Source organism: Lepidothrix coronata, unplaced genomic scaffold, assembly GCF_001604755.1.
Source record: "Lepidothrix coronata isolate B3197 unplaced genomic scaffold, Lepidothrix_coronata-1.0 Scaffold11, whole genome shotgun sequence".
NCBI classification, from domain to species: Eukaryota; Metazoa; Chordata; class Aves; order Passeriformes; family Pipridae; genus Lepidothrix; species Lepidothrix coronata.
In genome coordinates this window covers 3,920,531-3,941,464 of record NW_016690191.1, presented here as the reverse complement: position 1 = coordinate 3,941,464, position 20,934 = coordinate 3,920,531, and the positions used below count along the sequence as shown (strand labels likewise).

General features: G+C 49.3%; 1 protein-coding gene across 3 annotated transcripts; it reads left to right on the top strand.

Moving 5' to 3' along the window:
• The first annotated feature begins 2,064 nt into the window (after positions 1-2,064).
• Positions 2,065-20,602, top strand: KLHL25 (kelch like family member 25). 3 transcript variants are annotated; one of them, XM_017805148.1, is made up of 3 exons: positions 2,065-2,256; positions 12,294-14,124; positions 19,057-20,602. In XM_017805148.1, exon 2 carries the CDS (start codon positions 12,311-12,313, stop codon positions 14,078-14,080), a length of 1,770 nt encoding a protein of 589 aa, XP_017660637.1. In that variant the 5' UTR covers positions 2,065-2,256; positions 12,294-12,310; the 3' UTR covers positions 14,081-14,124; positions 19,057-20,602. The 3 variants fall into 3 exon arrangements, with proteins under 3 accessions (XP_017660637.1, XP_017660640.1, XP_017660639.1); XM_017805151.1 differs by lacking the exon at positions 19,057-20,602 and adding an exon at positions 17,122-17,266; XM_017805150.1 differs by lacking the exon at positions 2,065-2,256 and adding an exon at positions 7,679-8,723.
• Positions 20,603-20,934: the final 332 nt, after the last annotated feature.

Sequence of the window (20,934 nt, the reverse complement as noted above, 5' to 3'; positions counted from 1 at the left end):
AGGAAGTGAGGGAGTCACACAGCTCAAAAGCTGGTGGGTGGGAGATAAGCTATGGACATCGTGTCTTAGAAGCAACTTTTCAGGTAGAGTTTTGCAGGGAGCTCTCCTAAGCTTTGTAGGTCCCTATGACAGGCAGCTGCCAGAATCCCCCCTGCCAGGTTGCAGAGGACAGGCTGGGTTCACCCACACAGGTTGCTGGGATGGCATTTTGCTTTTGTAGCGGCACCGTGAAAGCGCTTCGGAATTAAGAAATATGGCCTTGCTTTTCTCCACAGCTCTTTCATACTCTGCAGCAGCTGGGTGGAACCCAGCAGGAAAAGGGAAAATCAATTTTGTCTTTCATGTCGTTGTTGTTTAACAGATGTGTTCAGGATGCCACCACACCCTCCTCTTGCACAAATCCCTGTTGTCTTCCTGAACAGCTCATTAAAGTCATTAGCAGGCTTCAGGACAATTTTCAGCCTCTTGAAGAGTAGCTGTGCTTGTAGTTGGGAAGACAGCAGCAGTCCAAGAGTTAAACTGCAATGAACCCGGAACAATACGGATCCAAAAACCAGGAATTTGATACACTTCAACATCTTCAGTGTACTTTGTTATTTACCATGCACAGCCTCTGCCAGCCGTAGTTGACCTTCTGTTTCAAGCTGGGAAGAAAAGAAGGGACTCAATTTTGTATTTATTGGAATTTTTGTTTCAGTATATCCCCATAGCAGCAACCATCTAACTCCTCCCATGACCACAGCATGTGAAACTGGCCATGCAGGCAGCACTTTAATGCAGTCACTGCTGTGAAACAGGGACAAGCAGTGGTAGTTACTTCAGTGGGAAACTGGAGAGATTTCCTTCACTAGGTTGGAAGGAACAGCCCTTAAACAGTCCATCGCTGGGTGTACGGGAGGTTCAGCACCATTTGGACCCGGATATTTCCATCCAGCTATTATCTGAGGAGATACATTTAACAGAACTGCTAGTTTTTCACTTGAATATTATTACAGAACATTTGTGACTAAGTATAGGGAGTAAGGCCCTGGAGAAATGGGGTCGTGGGAGAAGATAAGGAACAGCTCTTCTCTGCATCCTCTATGTATTCAAAATTTGTGTAGATAAAAAAAACTTTCAGCTTCTTTTTTCTGGTGGCTGGAACATTCCACATATCCCAGGGAAGGCATGGCCACTCACAGTGAAATTATTCAACAGGGCAGGTCTGCAGGTACCTGCTGTGCCTCACTCCGGAGCAGGGGTTGGAAAACAGGGGTGGGATCAGAGGCACTGCTGTTTCCAGCTGCTCTTGCGTTATGTGAAAATGTTATTGTTTTGAAAAATGTTATTGTTTTGGAAAATGTTATTGTTTCTAAATGAGTTTCCCTGGCTCAGCCCGCGGGTGTTGCTGAAGGGAACTCTTCCAGGTCCCCCCCTGCTCCTTCCAGATGACGGCACTGTCCCACGGGTGGTCCCCACGCAGGGACTGGACCCTGGCCAGGCTCCATCTGACCCCAAGCTGTGCCGCTCCCTGCGGGCAGCGGGACCCCGGGGGTGCGACTTGTGACCTCCGCATTCCCCACGCGCTCAAATTCTGCTGAGCCCGGCGGTTTCACACATATGCCTGGATTTTTAGGAGAGTTTCGCTGACTTCCCCTGTCCCGCTGCAGGCGTGGGTGGGAGGTGGGTGGGTGACATCACTCCGTGGGATGCCAATCCTGCGGGACAAGCGCAGCCGGGGGGGCGCTGACTCAGAGGGCAAAGGCCGGGGCAGAGGGGACGGGTCCGTGCCGTCGGCGTGGCACGGGTGGCTCCCCACGAGCCCGAAGGGCGGTTTCCCCCAGCCGCTTCGGCCCCCGGGGGGGCGGAGGCAGCTCGGCCGGGCTGACCCGGCCTTTAGGACCCGGGGCGTTACGGCTCGCACTGACCCCGCCCACAAGTCGTCTCTTCTTTCTTCTATTGGTCGCTGCTCCCGAAAGGGGAGTGGCAGAGATGGCGCGTCACGGGCGCGGCGCCCGCTGATTGGTGGCGGCCGCGGCGGCCGGCCCCGCCCCCGCGGTCCCACGCGCGGCCGGTCCCGCCCGGCGGGGACATTGTGCGCGGGGAGCGCGGGGGCCGCGCAACGCTCCGCGCTCCGCCGCCTCCGTCCCGCATCCCTCCTCCAGCCCTGCTTCCATCCCTGCTTCCAGCCCTGCTTCCCTCCTCCAGCCCTGCATCCCCGCCCCCCGCGCCGGGGGCTTTGCCGTTCCCAGAGGTTTCGCCGTGGCCGAAAGAACGGTGAGTGATTCCCCCCACCAGACCCGCTCCGGCCCCCTCCGAGCAAGGGGTTTGCTTGGGTGGATTGGGAGCCTGGGGGGCTCGGGGATGTGCTGGACCCCCCGAGTGCCGCCCCCCTACCCCGGTACCGGCCCGGGGCTCGCCGGGGTTCGGAGCATCATTGTGGCATCAGGGAAAGGTTTAGGGAGGAGAAGGGCTTTTCTCTTCTAAAGGAAAAAAATAAATAATAATAAAAAAATTAAAACCCAGCCATTAATCTTTTGGATATGAGAGTGGCATTGTTTTTTGGGTTTTGGGGTGGTTTTTTTCCCCCCTCTCTCGTACATACATATATATATATATATCTCAAAACTGTGCTCTAAGGGACGCAACTTCCATGGCCTCTGATGAAATCGGTTCGAGCAGCCCTGTCTAGAAAAGTGAGCAGGTTTGTGTGAGTGACTGAGCTGAACTGACAGAGGAGAATAAATAGTTCTTCCTGCCTTCGCTGTCCTCACAATCCCCTTGACATTTAAAAAAGTTAAAAGCTGTTTGGTAGTTGTTCTTTTGTTTGTTTTTTTGTTGTTGATAATGTTTGTTTTTTTGCTTTTTTATTTATTTTCTTTATCTATCTGCTTATAGTTGTTCAGGTGGGGGCTTAGATCAGCCAAATCTGTGCTTGGAAAATCTGTCCTCAGCTTTTCGTAAGCAGACAGCCGAGTGTTTCATACTATTCCTGTGCAGAGTCCCTGTGTCACGACTGTTTTCCTTTCCTGGCAATCTCTGTGTGTGTTCCCCTTGTGATCTGCGGGAGTGATTTCTACAGTCCGGGTGCTGTGCAATCTTACCCTTAACAAACCTCTTCCTCTCCAGGACAGATCAGAGCCAGAAGAGGAACGAGCAACTCTATAACCTTTATACTTTGGCAACTTCCCTTGTCTTTCCTTCTTTCTTCCTGTGTCTCGTGACCCTGTTTTTTATTGAACTTACCTTAGGAGCAAGCCGAGCTGTGTGTAACACACCCCACGTGTTCCTGGTGGTGGCCAGCTGCTGCTGTTGGCTCAGCTGCTCTGGTGACAGTCTCCTTCCAGAGTTCTGAGCTCTCTGTACTTTCTATTCTCTGTCCACCTCTCAAAGGGTCTGACGCCTTAGTGCCGTGGGACCCTTTCTGGGGCCTCTCTGTTTTCCTTGTTCTGTTTGCTGCTTTGGATCAAATCTTATCTGAAAACACATTTTGTCTCTTTTGTGTCTTAAACCCCAACCATCTGCTCTGGTTTATCTCTGTGATAAGGCTGAGTAAAGCACTTGGGGAGGAGGCATAGGTGGAAGTTTGCTCTGCAGGAGGTGGGCACAAGATTCTCAGGGCTAAGCCGAAGTGAAAATTGCTGCAGAAGCAAATTGGTTGCACCATAATATGGACATGGGAGACTGTAGGCAGCTTGAGCACAGAGGAACTTAAATTTTGCATCCCTTTTTTGTTCAGTTTTTAAAGCATTTGAGGATTGTTATCTGAAGTCCTCCTGCTTCAGCCTGTGTGCAGAGCGTGGTATCCTCTCATGCTGTGCTTGGGGCAGCTTCAAGTAGCTCAAGCAGAGAGGATGATGTCTCAGATGTGCTTTCTGAGAGGAGATAAGGCCAGTTGAGAAAGGTTTGACTGAAGGAGCTAGGCACAAGAAATTTGTGAAGGTGACAGCTTGGAAACAGATGACAAGATGTTGCATGACATCTATGCCACATGTGTAAAAATGAGCATGTGTCTGATATATAATATGGTCCTTCCAGCTCTGGACCAGCTCTAGACATGTTCTGGAGTGGGGACAAGGAGTGTGCACACTTCTATGTGTACATATGCATGTGTGACTTAAGATGGCATTTTTGTCCCTATGGTGGTAACCAACCGCTCCCCAAAGCCCGCAGGAGTTCAGATCCTTCTTAGGAGCCAGAGGAGGTTTTTAGGCAATGTTTAGGAGGTGAATGAGTGAAACAGGAAGGGCAGGATGTGGCCATCTGTGGAGGTCGAAGAGGACAGGCAGTGTGTTGCGAGGTGGGGAGGGAAGTGGCAGCATTACAAAAGAGTGTTGCCTTGGCTTGGGTGTGAGTAGGTGGAGCAGGACAGGCAGAGCTGGCCCAGGGTGTCCACGGCTGCTGATGCTCAGGGACTGTGGAAGGCCCAGGTTTGAAGTGGTGTCAGCATTTGAACTGTGGGGTAGATTTACTCCTGCCTTTTACAGACTGTAATTGAATTGCAGTGAGTGTAGCTGGCACTGCTGAAGCAGTGGCTGCAGGAAAGCTGGCTAGGAAGCATTTAGCTGTAACAAGCCACCCCAAGCCCCCTGGTCTGACCTTTAACCACCAACACGTTGGTCTGTCTTTGCTTATCAGCTTTATATCCCCGTAGTGACTATTAGTATCACTCCAGCCAGTACAGACAGCTCTGTCTTCCCTCTGCTCAAGCCTGGGAATGTTGCATGTGCTGTAACCACTGTCTGCTTGCTGACCATTAGACTTTGCAAAGACTACCAGTTTAATATAGCAGCTTGTCAGATTGTGGTGAGGCAAATTTATTACCGTACCACACTGGCAATCACTCTGGTTTGCTTGCAGTGTGTGCACAGATGCCCAGGACAGCCTGGGCTGCTGCAGTGCTCCCACAGTGGCCCAGAACTTGAAGGCTGAGTGTGTGATTTGATGCTGTGTGAGTACTTAAATAGAAAGATCAGAGATGGGTGTCAGGTTTGTTCCTTCTGTCCAGAGCCAGAGGGTGATGAGCAATATCCTGCCTTGCAGCCCCAGACCCTTCAATATCTGTCAGAGCTTTACAATACAGTTGGGAATGGCTGTCCTCCATGCCCATCAGCATCAAGGGCTAATCGGTTCAGAAGGCATGAGGGCCTCCCATCTCCATGGCTCTGAACTCCAGCCAGAATTGCAAATGAGCAAACCAAACCTGGCAGTTGTACCATGATCTCCTGCCTGGCAGGGGAGTGGGGAAAGCAAAACAAAGCCCCAGCTTAACTGGCTGGGCCCAAAATTGCAATCCTGCCCTGACAGCAGGCAGACAGACCTGTTTGGTATGAGTGTCCGTGGCTTATGGTTAGCCTGGCCACCGGAGCACTGGGCTCTGCCAGCCTCAGTGCCGGGAGCTGGGCACAGCACGCAGAGAGTGGGAGGATCTGAATATGATCTCTGGAGTCAGCAACTGCTGTGGTTATTCTGGTGTTAATTTGATGTGTACCACATCTTGTCTCCTAAACTCTCCCTGGGAAGTGGCATGTAATTCCTTAAAGTACCAAGGGCCTTTTGCCTTTGCAGCACATTAGCAAGTTGGGTTGCTTGAAAAGGACTTTATCCTGCCCAGATGGGGCTGGGGTAGACACTGCGATCGAGCAGGCTACTTCCATTCTGGAGCCTTTCTGAGTATAAGCTGGGAGATGGGATTGCGAATGCTTGCCTTCTCTGCAGCCCCCCACTCATTCTGCAGAGTGACTGTGATTGATCTGGCAGAATGGGGTGTTTTCAGGAGCGGAGCTGGAGGGCAGGCGGGGAGGACAAAACCTCTGAAATGAATCAGGGGCTCTGAAAAGATCCGCTGGGGTTGGGGCATAGCAATGAAAAGCCATTGTCTGGAGCCTAGACTGTGGCTAAAAGCGTTACTTATCCCGATTTGGGTAGTGGTTGTAAGAGGGTGTGGTATTCCCAGGAATGGCAAAGCCAATGTGCTTAGTGATGAACGAGAGAATGTTATTTGATTGCCTCACAGGTAGTTCAAGAAGCTTTATGGAGTATCTCAGTTGCAGAGTAGCAAGTCCAATACCTGATTTGCAAATAAAACTGCATTTATTGTGTGCAAAGTGGATTTCCTATGGGTATTTTTATTGTGGTTGGAACTTGATCGCCTTTGGCTCAGATTTGTTCATGTCATAGATTTGAGGCACTACTGCCCCTTTTACCAGTGCTTTTGCAAGACAAAACAAGAACCTCACTAATTGGTACAGATTGGCAATACTGGTTTTGTTTTCTGTGGTAAGTGGCATTCAGCAGATGCTTGTGGTGGCTCTGGGCTCAGAGTGGGGCATGGGTTTAAAGGGAGGAATGGTGGGTACTAGTGAGAATGGGATATCAGGATATGAGTGGGATATGAAACTCATATCGAGTTTCTGAGACTGAGTTTCAAAACGTTCAGATATGTACCCGGATCTTCTCCAGACAATCTGATTCCTGGAGCCTACAGAATTGGGCTTGGAAAACCTCCCAGTTTCTGTCTGAGCCAACAGAAGGAGCCTTTCACATGGTCTTTCTGTTTTCTGTCTAGGATGTACAGAAGTGAGAAAATGAGAAGAAATGATAAGGATGCCTTCCATTCTCAAAGGCTGGGGCAGGATCAGGAATTCTGTGCGGGCGGGATGGAGTCAGCTGCCTTTCCTTTGCTTACCTATTTGCAAATATGATGAAACATCAAGAGTTTGTCAGGAAGGGCAAATCCAGAGCGATACCCTCTGATTCATGGCAGTTATGTTGTCTGAATTCCAGTGTGCAAAATCACAGTTGCATCTTTGCTGCGTTAGTCATCCTGAGGAGGACAAGAACAAATTTGGCTGACACAGGTAAACCACTAAATTCACCAGAATTGCTGGAGATGAACCCAACTTGTTAGACAGCAAAGTCTGCATCCAGGCGCAGGAGCACAGACAGAACAGAGAGCGTGCCTGGGAGATGATGTGGTGAAGGTCCTTTGTTGCCCACCTGGCAGCAGCCCAGGCTGCACACTCAACAAGTGTGGTGCTGCACTAAATGCCAGGTGCTATTTAATTCCTTTCATCTCAAGCACTCTTTACAGAAGGGCATTATTAGTACTGAGCACTTCAAGCAGCTCCAATCTGTGTACCTGACAGTCCACTGTGTTATGCAAGGAGAGGTAAATCATCTGAAAATATCGTTACATTTGTTCCTTCCCTCTTCTTGTTGTCTGTCTCCCTCCCCCACCATCTTTTCCTGTTTTCTGCTGTTTTTTTTCCGCTTTTGAAGCTCGAGCAGTGTCTGAGTACGTGAATGCCTGCATGTAACAGATCCCCTTTCTCAAACCTTTTGATGGTCTCCAGTGCAGGGAAATCGCATCTGAAACAGCTGTATCTGGCTCTGTGTTTGACATTTTGTTTTCTCACTGCTCTTTCTTCTAAGCAGCTTTACAAGGAGCTCTTCCCTCTGAAGAAAACACAGTGGGTGACTTTATGTTTCTAGTTTGCTACTTTCTACAGTAAAAAGGGGGAAGTTGGTTCTATACCAGTAATTTTGGCCTGGGATAGCACTGCTGGCCTAAGCACCAGGTGGTGGAGTCCATGAAAGTGTTGGAAAAGTCCAGATATTTGGGATGAGGGAAAATTAATCCCGCCGCTTCCAGGGAGAGGTTGAATTTTGGCTGAGTTCAAGATGGTGTTTCACCCCACAGGGTTGATACTGTGAAATGGAGAGAAAATAAAAATGGGGTTTACTCCTGTTGTCTCTGCCTGCTCAAGGTAGGTCTGCTCTGGTTTGGAAGGAGTGGCACTAGGTTGTAGTGCAGCCCATACACGGAGGGCCTGTATATGTCTGACTGCTTGGGAATGAATCTCAGCTGCAGCATGAGCAGCTTCTTCCAGGTCTTCTGAGCTGAGCCAGCAGGGAGCCTTACTGCTTATTTATTTACTTATTTACAGCTTTAAATAGTTCATGGTTGAGTGGGGCAAAAAGAAATGTGTTCTGGTTGCTGCTTCTCTGATTGGCAAACAGAAAGTGCCCAGCTTGGGATCATGGGATTTGGGCTCTTTGTTGGTGTTTAGCAAACCTTTACAGTCTTGGGAGAACACATATAAATCCTGTAGTTTTGCCTTTCTAAGCAGAAATTATTCTTGATCCCCTGAAGTCCCACTGGGGAACATATTCACTCTCAAATGTCCTCTTGAAGGAAGCAGGATCTCAGCTGGTAATTCCCTGCAGATAGTGAATGAATTTGCAGATTTGTGGAGGGGCTGCTAGTTTGAGATGGAGGGGAAGCCCCAAGCCTGGCTAAATATAGTTCATGTATCAATAGTCCTTTTGAGCTGTCCTCTCATGTGCAGTTCTTCTGTGATTGGGGACAGGGCCTGATACAGCTTCAAAGTGTCTGTCTAAGAGGTGCTTGGATTTTTCAAGAGATGATAGAGTGTTTCCTAAAGTTCTCTTAATGACCCATTCCAACAGGGCTCTGACATGATGACCCACCAGCCTGGGAGGGACAGTCTTCTGCTGGGACATGGTTTGGAGGAAGCACGAGGCTCTTGGATAGGAGAATTGTGCTTCTTTGAGTGGGAGTTTGGCCATCTCTGTGCTTTTGGATTTTCCCCTTGTCTTTTATAGCTTAGTCCTGTCCAGAGAGACTGCTGGGGTATTTTCTTCATGAACTGAGATTGAGGAGTATTTTCTCGCTGAGCCAACTCCTTCCTTCCTTCAGGGTTGCTGTCTGCTCTCTCTGGGTGAGTGGAAGGATTTTCAAAGCATCCTTATCTTGCTCTGCTGGAAAAAACCTGTCTTTCCTATCCTGGCTGTACAAAGGCTGTAGACAGCCAGGGGAATACTACAGCCAGCAGACATCATTGGATAGCTGTCAAAAAGCTGATGCCCCTCTGCCCTCATCCATATGGAAGAAGGATTATCATCTGCCTCTGCGTGCAGTTAAGATCCTTTTAAAAGGTTATGCAGTAGATATTTATTTTTTCAATAACTGCCTTTCGAAGTTAAAAAAAATGAATGCAGCATGGAGAAATCCAAGCCCCAGTTTGTTCAGGTCATGCCTTCTGCTATTCTCATTGACACAGCTGTTCCAGCGACAGCTTCCTGCCTGATGGAAGATGCAGCTGGGAACAGCGATAACCCCTGAGCGCTCACAGAGCGGCAGGAGCTTGGCGGGAGCCACTGACAGGTTGCTTTGAGTAAAATATTCCTCGTTCTGAGTGGCTCTGCTTTTTCTCTTTAGCTCAGTAGTTGGGTAAGGGAAGCAAGGAGTGTGGTAGGGGCCAAATTCTGCTCTGCATGTGTCCGCTTCAGAGAAGTGCACACGTCATGGGTCCAGCCTGTTCATCGCCACAGTTAAACATTGCTTAAATCGAAGCATACTTTTGTGCACATCATGAAATTGTAGGAGATCATTTACCTGCAGGCTTCTGAGGTTTGTGAGCTGCTAGATTTTGGAAGAAACCCACCAGATGAAATAGCTGCTGCCTGCAGTTTCTGTTTGTCTGATCGGGGTGAGATGATGCCAAGGTCTCTGGTAGACTGAGGAATGCGGTGAGGTGTGTTTGTGAGGGAAAGGATTAGTACCTGCCACTTTTCTGCTTGTGCCACTATGGCAGGATTCAAGAAGCCCTCAGAAAAAGCTGTTTGGATATTGCTGAAAACCACAAGCAAGGCTTGCTGGCTGCACCCCAGAGTTCAGAGGCTGCTTTAGTTTCAGTTTAGTGGTCTGTCTAGCCCTGCTCATCTGTGACCAGTAGCATCCAGTGTCATAACCCGGCCCCAGGAGAGGCCAAGTAAAGGGGCTGTGACTGTGGCCTCTTTAGGTTTCAGACTTGAAGCTGCACTGGGGGGGATCAGTTGGTGCCTGTATTGGGACAAGGTGATATGAAGAGCAGTGCTGGGGACTGAACTGGAAGCTGCCAGTTTATTCCCTGAATGTTGTTTAATACACATAAGATAGAATGCTACCAAGTTCTCTGGGCTAGATGTTTGATGGTAGAAGCCTGAGATTTTATATATATATAATATATGTGTGTGTGTGCACACAGTATATGTATCTGTATGTGTGTGTATATATATATAAAATGGCTGTGCTGCAGCTTTTATACAGACATTTTAATTTCTAAATGACCTGCTCCTTCTATTCTGAGTAGTGATTTTTTAATCTTAGTGTCAGAAAAATTATTGCTGCGTCCCTGCAATCCTTGTGTTTGTTTCCATAGCTGTTCTGTATAAATTGCTTCATTTTTTGTGCATAAGCAAATCAAAGGTTAACATTGAATAGCTGACCTGAGCTGTGAGCAAAGAAAGCAGTGGCAATGGCAGGGTGGTTTCTGAGGTTGTAGGAATAGGAAACTAAATCAATAGCTTTTAGCAGACTCATAAATGTTTCATTTGTATTCCTTGCTTCGGTGTTGACATGGGAATCCATATAACCTCTTAAATTAGTGTTGTTCCTGTGCTGGGTAGATGTTGGAAACATTTCCTTCAGATGCACTTCAAAGTGCTGTTTCATAATGGCATTTTCCTTCCTCTTTTGGAGGCTTGATTCTGCACAGCCTCCAATCACGAGTGAAATGAGCTTGTCAGCCTCAACCCAAGCAAGGCTGCAGGGGTTTTGGTGATGGCATGTACATATCCAACCTGATTACCTGCATCAATGCTCCTGCCTTGACTCAGAGGCTGAGCAGGAATTGCGGCTGCTTGGGCAACCTGTCATTTCTACATGGAGGAGCACAGAGATTTTTCCCTGGACTGTGACACAGCCCTAAGGAATGAGTGAGGCCTTGGGAAGACCAACTTCAATAATTCATGGCAGCAGGGGGGAAGGAGCAACATACCCACAACTGTTTGTCTAATTTGGACTCTTTTGGATGTGCTGGAGAAGCAGGGGTAGGAAGCACATGATCAGAGCCTGAGTCAGGCAGCTTATCTGGCCATCCACCTCTGCTTGAGGTCATCCACCCGTGGAGTGTGGGAGGGTTGTGCAGCTCCAGGTCACCGCCAGGTCAAGGCTGTGACCTGCGGCAGCCCGGGAGCGCTGCGTCCGTGCTCCCAGCATTTCGTGGGTTCCCCCGAGACCCCCCAGTGCTGGGCTGGGGTGATGGAGAGCTCAGCTGGGGAGGATAGGGTTGAATTGCAGCCCTTGTGTTTGCAGGGTAGAAAGACCCTTGAGAAACCTCTGGTTGTGAAGAGGAACTTAAAAAAAAAAAAATCCAACCAACATCAACATGAAGAAACCATCTGAAAGACCTTCCCCAACTGTCTGGCTAATGACTGATTTCTAAACATTTCAGTGGCTGGAGTGGAGGTACAGCAGGATGAACCCATTTTTCTCTTTTTTTTGGGTTCATTTTTCAAACCTCAGGACAGTTGTGCTACGAACTTCAGCATTGACTTTCTCCTGTAAGAGAGGGCTGTTTGCATATCTGTCTGTCTGCTTTAGTCACACAAGGAACAAAATACAGCTGGCTAAAATATTTTGGAGTAATTTACTTGTATTTTATCATCTAGGTAGTATTAATTTGATTATTCCAAAGGAGTATTCTTCTACAGGCAAAGAACGGTATCAGGTAGCACTTAAATGAAATAGTAGCTAATAAAAGCCTTGTGTTTGCTTCTGCCTGTCTGGTAAAAAGTGTAATTGGGCTGTCTCTTTTGTTTTACTCTTATGTGAATCTGTCCTGCAAAATGTTTAAATCATATGAAGTGTGTGGTGAGTTTTATCATCAAAAGCTACAACAAATGGCTTTGGTAAAATTTGTTCAAAACTTTTGACTTGTGCTGGTAGTTAAATATTCCATAAATAAAACCTCTAGCAATTGCCTTTCCTAAACCTGCAGCAACAATCTATATGAAAATCAGAAGCCAGACACTGCTCAGCCAGGAACAGACCAGTGCCCTTTATCCTGGATAGTCTGCTCTCTCGATGCTGTTTTCTAAGGAAAAATAACTCTTCTGCGGTTTGCCAATACCCTCTAGGGGCTGTTGAGACAATCTACCACCAAGTTTGGGGGTTGATTGCTTCACTTTGTTGCTCTGTTGCTGAAACTAAAGTGGAGAATTCCCTTCTTCACCCCACTCTGCCTTCCCACCCTGTTCAGCCTGAGTTAAATTTTTTGGAGGATGTGAGAGTGCATGAGGCACGGGCTCTGCAAGTGGGGATGCAGGAGCACAGGGGCATCAGCTGGTGCCTCATGTTTGAGGTCCATTGGCAGTGTACCAGGGTTGGATAGCAAATGCACATGTTCTCCATGCCATACATCAGTAAGGACAAGGGAATAATGGTTTTCCTGTTTGTTCTCCTGCAGGCAAGAGCTCTACCATCATGTCAGTCAGCGTCCACGAGAACCGTAAATCCCGGACTAGCACGGGCTCCATGAACATCTTGCTTTTTCACAAAGCTTCCCACCCGGACTGTGTCCTGTCCCACCTGAACACCCTGCGGAAGCACTGCATGTTCACCGATGTCACTCTTTGGGCAGGAAACAGGTCGTTCCCGTGCCACCGGGCAGTGCTGGCTGCCTCCAGCAGGTACTTCGAGGCCATGTTTAGCAACGGCCTCCGGGAGAGCCTGGATGATGAGGTGAACTTCCATGACAGCCTCCACCCAGAGGTGCTGGAGCTACTGCTGGACTTTGCCTACTCCTCTCGGATCATTATCAATGAGGAAAACGCTGAGTCCCTCCTGGAAGCTGGAGACATGCTGCAGTTCCATGATGTCCGAGATGCAGCGGCCGAGTTCCTGGAGAAGAACCTTTACCCTTCCAACTGCCTGGGCATGATGCTGCTCTCGGATGCTCATCAGTGCCGACGGCTCTATGAGCTCTCCTGGAGGATGTGCCTGGTCAACTTTGAGACTGTTCACAAGAGTGAGGACTTCAACAACCTTTCCAAGGACACTTTGCTGGACCTCATCTCCAGCGATGAGCTGGAAATTGAGGATGAAGAAAAAGTCTTTAAGGCTGTCATCCAGTGGGTGAAATACGATCTGGATGAGCGGAAGGCTTATCTCCCAGAGCTTCTGAGGAATGTTCGTCTGGCTTTGCTTCCTTCTGAATGCCTCAAGGAAGCTTTGGCTTGTGAGGACTTGATCATGGTGGATGAAAGGAACAAGATTGTCTTGGATGAAGCTATTCAATGCAAGAAGAAGATCCTCCAGAATGATGGAGTCGTCACCAGTCCCTGTGCCAGGCCTCGCAAAGCTGGGCACACCTTGCTGATCCTGGGAGGACAGACCTTCATGTGTGATAAGATTTACCAAGTAGACCACAAAGCAAAGGAAATTATCCCCAAAGCAGACCTGCCGAGTCCACGGAAGGAGTTTAGTGCCTGTGCCATTGGCTGCAAAGTATATATCACTGGAGGCAGAGGCTCAGAGAATGGGGTCTCAAAAGATGTGTGGGTGTATGACACTGTTCATGAGGAATGGTCCAAAGCTGCCCCAATGTTAATCGCTCGGTTTGGACATGGCTCGGCCGAATTGGAAAACTGCCTGTATGTGGTTGGTGGACACACTGCAGTGGCTGGAGTCTTTCCCGCATCTCCTTCTGTTTCCTTGAAGCAAGTGGAGAAGTACGATCCCATATCCAACAAATGGACAATGGTGGCTCCTTTGAGAGATGGAGTGAGCAACGCCGCGGTGGTGAGCGCCAGGCTCAAGCTTTTCGTCTTTGGTGGGACCAGCATTCACCGGGACATGGTGTCCAAAGTCCAGTGTTACGATCCAGCTGAGAATCGATGGATGATCAAAGCCGAATGCCCACAGCCCTGGCGCTACACGGCAGCCGCTGTCCTGGGCAGCCAGATTTTCATCATGGGAGGGGACACAGAGTTCACGGCAGCGTCCGCGTACCGCTTTGACTGCGAGACGGACCAGTGGACACGCATCGGGGACATGACGGCCAAGCGCATGTCGTGCCACGCTTTGGCCTCAGGGAATAAACTGTATGTGGTAGGGGGTTACTTTGGCACTCAGAGGTGCAAAACGCTGGACTGCTACGACCCTACATCAGACACGTGGAACTGTATCACAACGGTGCCTTACTCGCTCATCCCCACAGCTTTTGTCAGCACCTGGAAGCATTTGCCGTCATGAGGAGGGGCAAGGCTCGGGGGGCTTGTATCCAGGAGGTCAATAAGGTAAGGGTCTCCTCCTTTTAAACTGAAACTTGCCTCAATTGCGGCTGCACCCACTGTGCCGGAGCCACGGGTTCCAAGTTGTTCATGAGGTTGTTTTAGGGGCAGGGAGATTTAAAGGTGTGATGCAGAGCCTGGAAGGAGTAGCCAGTCCTGCGATGCTGTAGGCCAAGCTAGCTCCCAGGGTTCTCTTATTTCCAGCTGATCCTCACAGCATCTTTAGAGATGCATCTACATCTACAACCTGCATGGTTGCAAGCAGGCCACAGCTCCTCTCCCTTTCCTCCAAGGTAGCTGGATGTGACAGTGTCACCCTTCTGTGGGTGGGAGAGCAGATGTGTCCACACCTGCTCTCATGGCTCTCACTGCAGAATACATCCTGTCCCCATGCAGTTGAGGGAGTTAAAGTTTCTAAAAACACTTGAAGGTGAGTCCTGGGAGATACCAGGGCCACAAGTGCTTTGGAAATGTCTCAGTAGTTCAATATTTTTGCTGATTTTCTGGGTGATTTATTCGGAACTGATGAATATGTAGGCAAGTGACCCTTGGAATGCTGGCAAATCCTGGCTCTCTTTTTATGCTCTGTATTTACATTTCAGTGGGTAGCAGAAGCAAAAGCTCAGAAGCCACGATGCATTTGATGGCCCTGGTGTTTATTTATCATCCAAACTGTTGCTTGTTAAATCAGAACTTCTGAAACTTCTGTGTAAGACCTGAGTGGGAGGGAAGGGGTTTTGTAACCAGAAGAAGAATGTGTTTATCAGTGTTTTGAGGTGTGTGAGAATAAGAAAGTTGGTGGAATCTCATGATGTCCTGTCTCATTCTGGTGCTCCAGTTCTTGCTTGCTCAGGGAAGGTGCTGCTGCAGTGCCACTGGGACAGGACTGCTGATTCCTCCTCTCTCCTCCCCAGTGGGATGTTTGGTTGCCCCTCTGGTTCCCGGTGTGGCTCCACAGAACTTTGCATGTCTTCACCAATCTGCTGAGATACAGCTGGCCAGGCAAAGGCCAAAAACTCTTCTCACCTTGCCTTGTAAAAGCAGATAGTGATACGGGCAACGGTTGGATACCATCATCTCACCAGGAAGTCTGTAACACCTCTTCTAGCTCAGTCTGCAGGTTTCACAGAGCCAGCAACACACAGAGCCCTGCTTTGGTGGTCAGAGCCTACATCCCAGCCAGCTGAAGGAGCTGGTATGCGTGTGGGATTGACAAGCTTCACTTACAGTTTTATTTGGAAAGTGGGGACTGTGGGGAGGGAAATTCTTCCACAAACTCATCAAAATCCACTTCACTTAGCACAGGGAAGAAAGAATGCTGCTCAAACCCTCTAACACCCTCTCACTTCCCTGCTTCCCACTTGGTGTGGTTGGTGTGCCTGGGAATCACCCAGCGGGGGAAATTGCTGGCACCTCCCAGTGATCATTTCTTTTGATGCCAGCTGGGAACCAAGGAGGAGTTCCTGGCACATCTGCTGGTTATTTGCCCAATGTGACCACCTGCTTTTCTCAAGTGGGAAAAAATCACCTAGGGCATTGCTCTGGCCTTTGTGAAACAACTGGTTTTAACATGAGTTGGACCACCGTGAGGGCAGGGTGAGAGTGGAAAGGGTTAAAATGAGATCTGAGAGTGTTCCAAACACTGGAAGATAATGACCTTTCCAAATTCTCCTCCTCAGGCGTTGCCTAGCATCTGTCACAGTGGCTCAGTAATCTAATTAACTGCCACTTGGCTATTAAATATTGCAGCAAAGAGTGTGAGGACTCCATCATTTTCAGCTCAGGTCGATGGGGCCTCTCTTTAAGAGCCATCCTAGAGCTGAAAATTAATTTTCCCTGGTAGCAGATGCATCTGAATATTAAAGCTCAACACCAGCCATGCTCCTGGGAATAGGACAGGGAATAGTTTGAGGTGGGAGTTGATTCTTCAGCTGCTGAATAAAAAAGTCTTCAAAATCACAGTGATGTTATTTTCCTTTCCTACCCTTTTTCCTCCGTACTGTATTTGGTTTGGTCAGACCTAATAAATAGCTTCAGGGGGTTGCATAGATAGGTTTCCCCTCTGTAATCTGGAGCCTGATACAGCACAAGAAAACTAGGAGCTGTAATATACCAACCTGCAGATTAAATTGGTGAAAAGTCACTGTGTGAGGGTTTTATGTGCTTTTTTGGCTTCGCTTCCACTCTTCGGTTAAAAGAAGTATTTAAAATATACACGAGCTCTTGCCAGAAAGAATGTCTCTCCACGTGATTTTTCTTTAGGTTTTTTATTTTTTGGTTGGTTTTTTTTTTACTAATTTATTGTTGTGGCCTCAGCCAGTGTGACAGCTCCTTACATAAAGCACCAGGATGGGTGAGTGAATGTCTCTGATGTGCATGTGTTGCAGTGCTGCACCAGCCATGTCCCATGTGCTTGCCTTGGCTGTCTTGGCTGTGCTTGGGTCAAAACTGGGCTCAGGAACTGGGGTAACTGTCTATAGGATCCTATGACTACACCATTGTCCTGTAGCAGGTCTGGCTGAGGGATCTTTTGGCTTGTAGCTCCCACCATGGAAGGTCTCTACTGCAACATCTGGATAGGCCCTATGGGATCCTTCTTCAAGTAGGAACACCCAGAAGGCAGGCTGGCTGTGTCCAAGTGTGCTTTGGCAATACTAACCCCCTCAGATGGAGAAGGCTCGGGAGGGACCATCCCTCAGAGCAGAGCAAGCTGGGCTGGTGGGGAAAGGCCTGGGCAATCACATGGCAGGAAATAGTACTTTGTACTCATGGAAAAAACAACCTCTTGCCTATAAACTGGTCCCTGAAACCCAAATAATCTGTCCTTGGCAAATGTTGATCATAAACTTTTCATTTAAAGCATAAAGCTGATCAGCTGGAAATGTTTCCTTGAGGGCATGGCCTTTGCCCTTCCCAGCTGGAGCCGGGGCACCTTTCGGCAGAGGTCCCAGCGGCCCTGCCAAGGAGGCCGTGTGACATTAATTTAGTGCTTATTACCTGCAGCTAATCCCAGGGATCAAGCGTGATTAGCAGTATGAAACGTGAAAGCCTGGTCTCCTCCCACCTGGAGCCGTGAGGACGCAGAACATTACGAATGGGAAATAAAATACTGAGCACTCGGCTAATAAAGACTCTCTGTGTTTACAAAGTCAAGTGCAGCCTGGCCAGGAGCCCAGAGAAAGATGCTGGGTGGTCTGTCACAGTCCTGTGCAGTGACAGTTGATGGGGACAACTCCACACCTCCCTGGAGGTGACTTTGGGCTTCACCAGGAACAGGTTCTCCAAGCTGCCTGTCTCCACATTAGAAGTGGCTTCTCCAAACTGTCTGTCCTGTGTGACACTCATTTTCGTGGGGCAGAGTCACAAATGGGAGTGGGACAGTTGTTTCAGATTGCATGGTCCAGCCAGGGAGGGTGAATTGGAAAGGGAAGTCACTGCATCCCTCTGTGCTGCCTTCTGAGCCTCAAATGCTCCCCTGGGGTGGAGGTGTTGGAATTCCCATCTCAAAACAAATGGGATGAGCCAAACCCCATCACAGTGAGAAGCCATGGGTTTCCCTGCCCAGGGGTTCCCATTCTGGTGCTTTTTAGCTCCTCCAGGATCCTCCTCACGGTCTGTGGGCTGTAAGGAGGGGAGGCCGGTGGCTGGGCAGCACTCAGACACTTATTCCTGGGACACATCCGAAAGCTCAGAGCCCACTTCATGGCTCCCACTGGAGCCCTTTGGTGGGCTTAGCTCCCATGAGGGCTGTGGGCAGCATCAGCAGCTGGTACCTGCTGTTGGGTGGGTGCTGAGCAACCGAGGCTGAAGTAAATTGAGGGTGTTCTGGCTCCTAAAATGAACTTTGGCCCCAAAGCTCCTGCAAGGATTTAGGGCACGTGTCAGGCCCTGAACTATATTCTGATACCACACACGCTGTGTCAAATCTGTTCAGTGGCTTTTCCTGATTATTATATTACATCTTAGATAACAAGCTTTCGCAAAGACACATTTAGTGCTGCTTGGTGTGGCTCCCTTCCATGTGGAACAGCGCTCCACCAGCTTTTACCTTGCAACAATCACAGAATTTTGTTGCCATGCATCATTCTCGGCTCCATCCACAGAGCCCTGTTCACAGAAAGACATCTTCCCATGTGAAAACCTGTGTACCTGCAAACAGCAGCCTAAAAAAAGCCCAGGATAATCTCCTGGCTCCTAAACGCTGCTGCTCACCTGCGTGCTCCTGGAGTGGTTGCTTGCAACCTGTTGCAACCTCGCTGGAGCTGCCAGAACAAAGTCACAGCTGGTTTCTCTCAGTGGCTCCTAGGGAAACCCATTTGCATGTGTATAATAGCAAGGCCGGATAAACAGGGATTGCAGATTTTTTGCCGCTGCTGCTCTTTCCAAGCGGCTGGTTGTCTCTGAAGCCAGTTTATCAGGCAGCGTTGGAAGGGAGTGGCTGGCCTGGGGAGGAAAGTCGATGAAAATCAGGCTTTTCCTAACCCTGGGCAGATGGAAACATGTGCAGTCTGAGCTAGGCCCCAGACTGGATTAATCAACCCCTTGGAAATGTCAGTGATACGGATGTTTTTGGAGGAACCTGCGGAAAAAGAGAAAAAGGGTCTTTTTGTTTTGTCTGTTCCAGTTCTTGGCCCCTCGTCCCTGCCAAAAAAAAACCAACAAAAAAAAACTCTTCTTTTTTTTCTCAATTTTTCATTCCCTTGTCATGTCCACAGAAGTTTCCTGCCCGTCTCTGAGCCCTCCCCAGCTGAACACCCTCTCTCCCCCCTCTCATGCTCAAGCAAAGCAGAGTCCAACTCCCAAATAAGCCAGCTTCTTTCTACCTCCAGCCATTTCTGGGATTTGGGGTGGGGGTTACCCCAGTAACTGCCAATGCTCCCCTGTGTGGGCTGAGCCAAGCATCACACCGGTTAATGAGCTTTCTCTTTCCTTCCCCAGATGCCAGAGTCACATCCATGTCCCCTCTCGTGCAGTTGGAGCTGACAGCACTGTGACTGAGTCCCCTCCTGTCGTCCCACCCAGGACTCCGAGGCAACTTCCACGTCCCTTCCCGGCACCAGGAGTGGGAGGCACAGCCAGACTCTACGCTGGCATCACATCACGGGGCCACCAAGAGCCACTCGGCCCCACCACTGGCCATCAGGCAGGGATGGCACAGAGCCAGGAGCACTGGCTGCAAGGCAGGGACTGGGCACGAGGGGCACAGGGATGGCTTGTGGGCACCAGTGGGCCACCAGCACCAGAGAGATGGAGGCTGCATCCCTTGGCAAGCACTGCTGGGCAGCCCTTATGTGCTTTTTGTTACTCAGTTGGGGGGTTAGGAGATACTAATTTTTTTTTTAAAGGCGGCAAACTTGCTATTGTCAATGCTTGCTGCTTGGGTGACTTGGAAGTGTTTGTTAAGGGGAATGGGGTGAGAACACCTGGCCCTCCCCATCCTCTGGCCGCTCAACGGAGGCGATGGCTGTAGAAACATTAAAGTGTGGGAGCTTGGGGTGGCTGCCAGCAGCACCAGGTACTGTGGTGAAACAAGGCAGGTGCTTTTTGTTTTGCACTTTGGGCCTTTTAAATTTTTTTTTTCCCACTTTCCTCGCTGCAGCCGGTTGTGATTTGGTTGGAGGCTGAGTAGCTCCCCACACACAGCTGCTGGGAAGAGCACAGCAGCTCTGTTAGTGTGCCAAGGCACCGGCACCACTGCTCAGATATTCACCAGATAAAGCCCACTGTGTGCTCAGAGCCGGTCTGCTGAGCTTCCCTCCGCGTGGGTGAGGGTGTAATTAGCACAGGAGCAGAAACAGGGCTGCAGCTCGTGCCTTGGGAGGGGGCATCTTGCCACCAGCGAGGCCTCAGAGGGAGAGCAAGTGGATTAGGGGAGCATGGCAGGGTGAGCAGGGGAGGGATCCCCCTTATTCCCACGGCACCCCACATCCTGGCTTCACCTTGCAGAGATGTGAGTGTTTCTGACTGCATACTGCCTGCTCCTGGTTGGACTGAGGCTGCCCCAGGTTATCCACACATGCTGGCTGCTGACTGTGTTTGGGATTATGCATTCAAGAGCTGTCAGCTCAAGTTGCTCCTCACTCATGCTGTGAAGGAGGGCACATGGATTTGGGATGTCAAGACAGGGATGCAGCTCCTGCCTGGCCTCTATAGGGCTGGCCACTGCCAAGGACTGGTCCTGCACCAACCCAGCATCCCACTTCCCTGCACAGCAGATCCGCAGATGCTCCAGGCTTGCCTTTTGCCCCTGGATTAGGCTGAGCTGTAGCCTGGCCAGCTGAATGATGCAATGCTCTGAAAAGCCTTGACACAGCTTCAAACAACAAAGGTCTTTTCGGAGCAGCGGGTGCCCATTGCTGCCGGGGAGAACACACGTTTTGCACAGCCAGTCTGCGACGCGCTGAATGACGTTTATTTACGTTTTCTAGTCTTTTTTTTTTTTTTCCCTTCAGCTGCTTGTGAACTTTAATAAAAATGATGATCTGGGAAACCGTTTGTGTGTTTTTCACAGGAGTCTTCATTCTTAAGTAAGTTGGATTTAGGTCTAATAACAGGGCCGAGGACTAATAACAGGGTTGGCACTTGGTGGGGCGGTTCACAAACAGCCTCCGAAGCAACCAGCCTGGCTGTAATTATTATTGCTTCAGCGCTTGGGAAACTGAGGCACAATGTCAACTGGCTTGTCCAAGGTTAGTGGTAGATCTGGGAATAAAGTCCAGGACTTCTCGTGCCCTGAGGACATCACATGTCTCATGCTCCATGGCTGCTTTCACTCAGCTTGTCCGTGTCATGATTTTAGGAGAACTTGCAAGTCTG

What these genes read in the sequence shown, in the direction of transcription:
- KLHL25 (XM_017805148.1), top strand. Translation starts at nt 12,311, where the DNA reads ATGTCAGTCAGCGTCCACGAGAACCGTAAATCCCGGACTAGCACGGGC.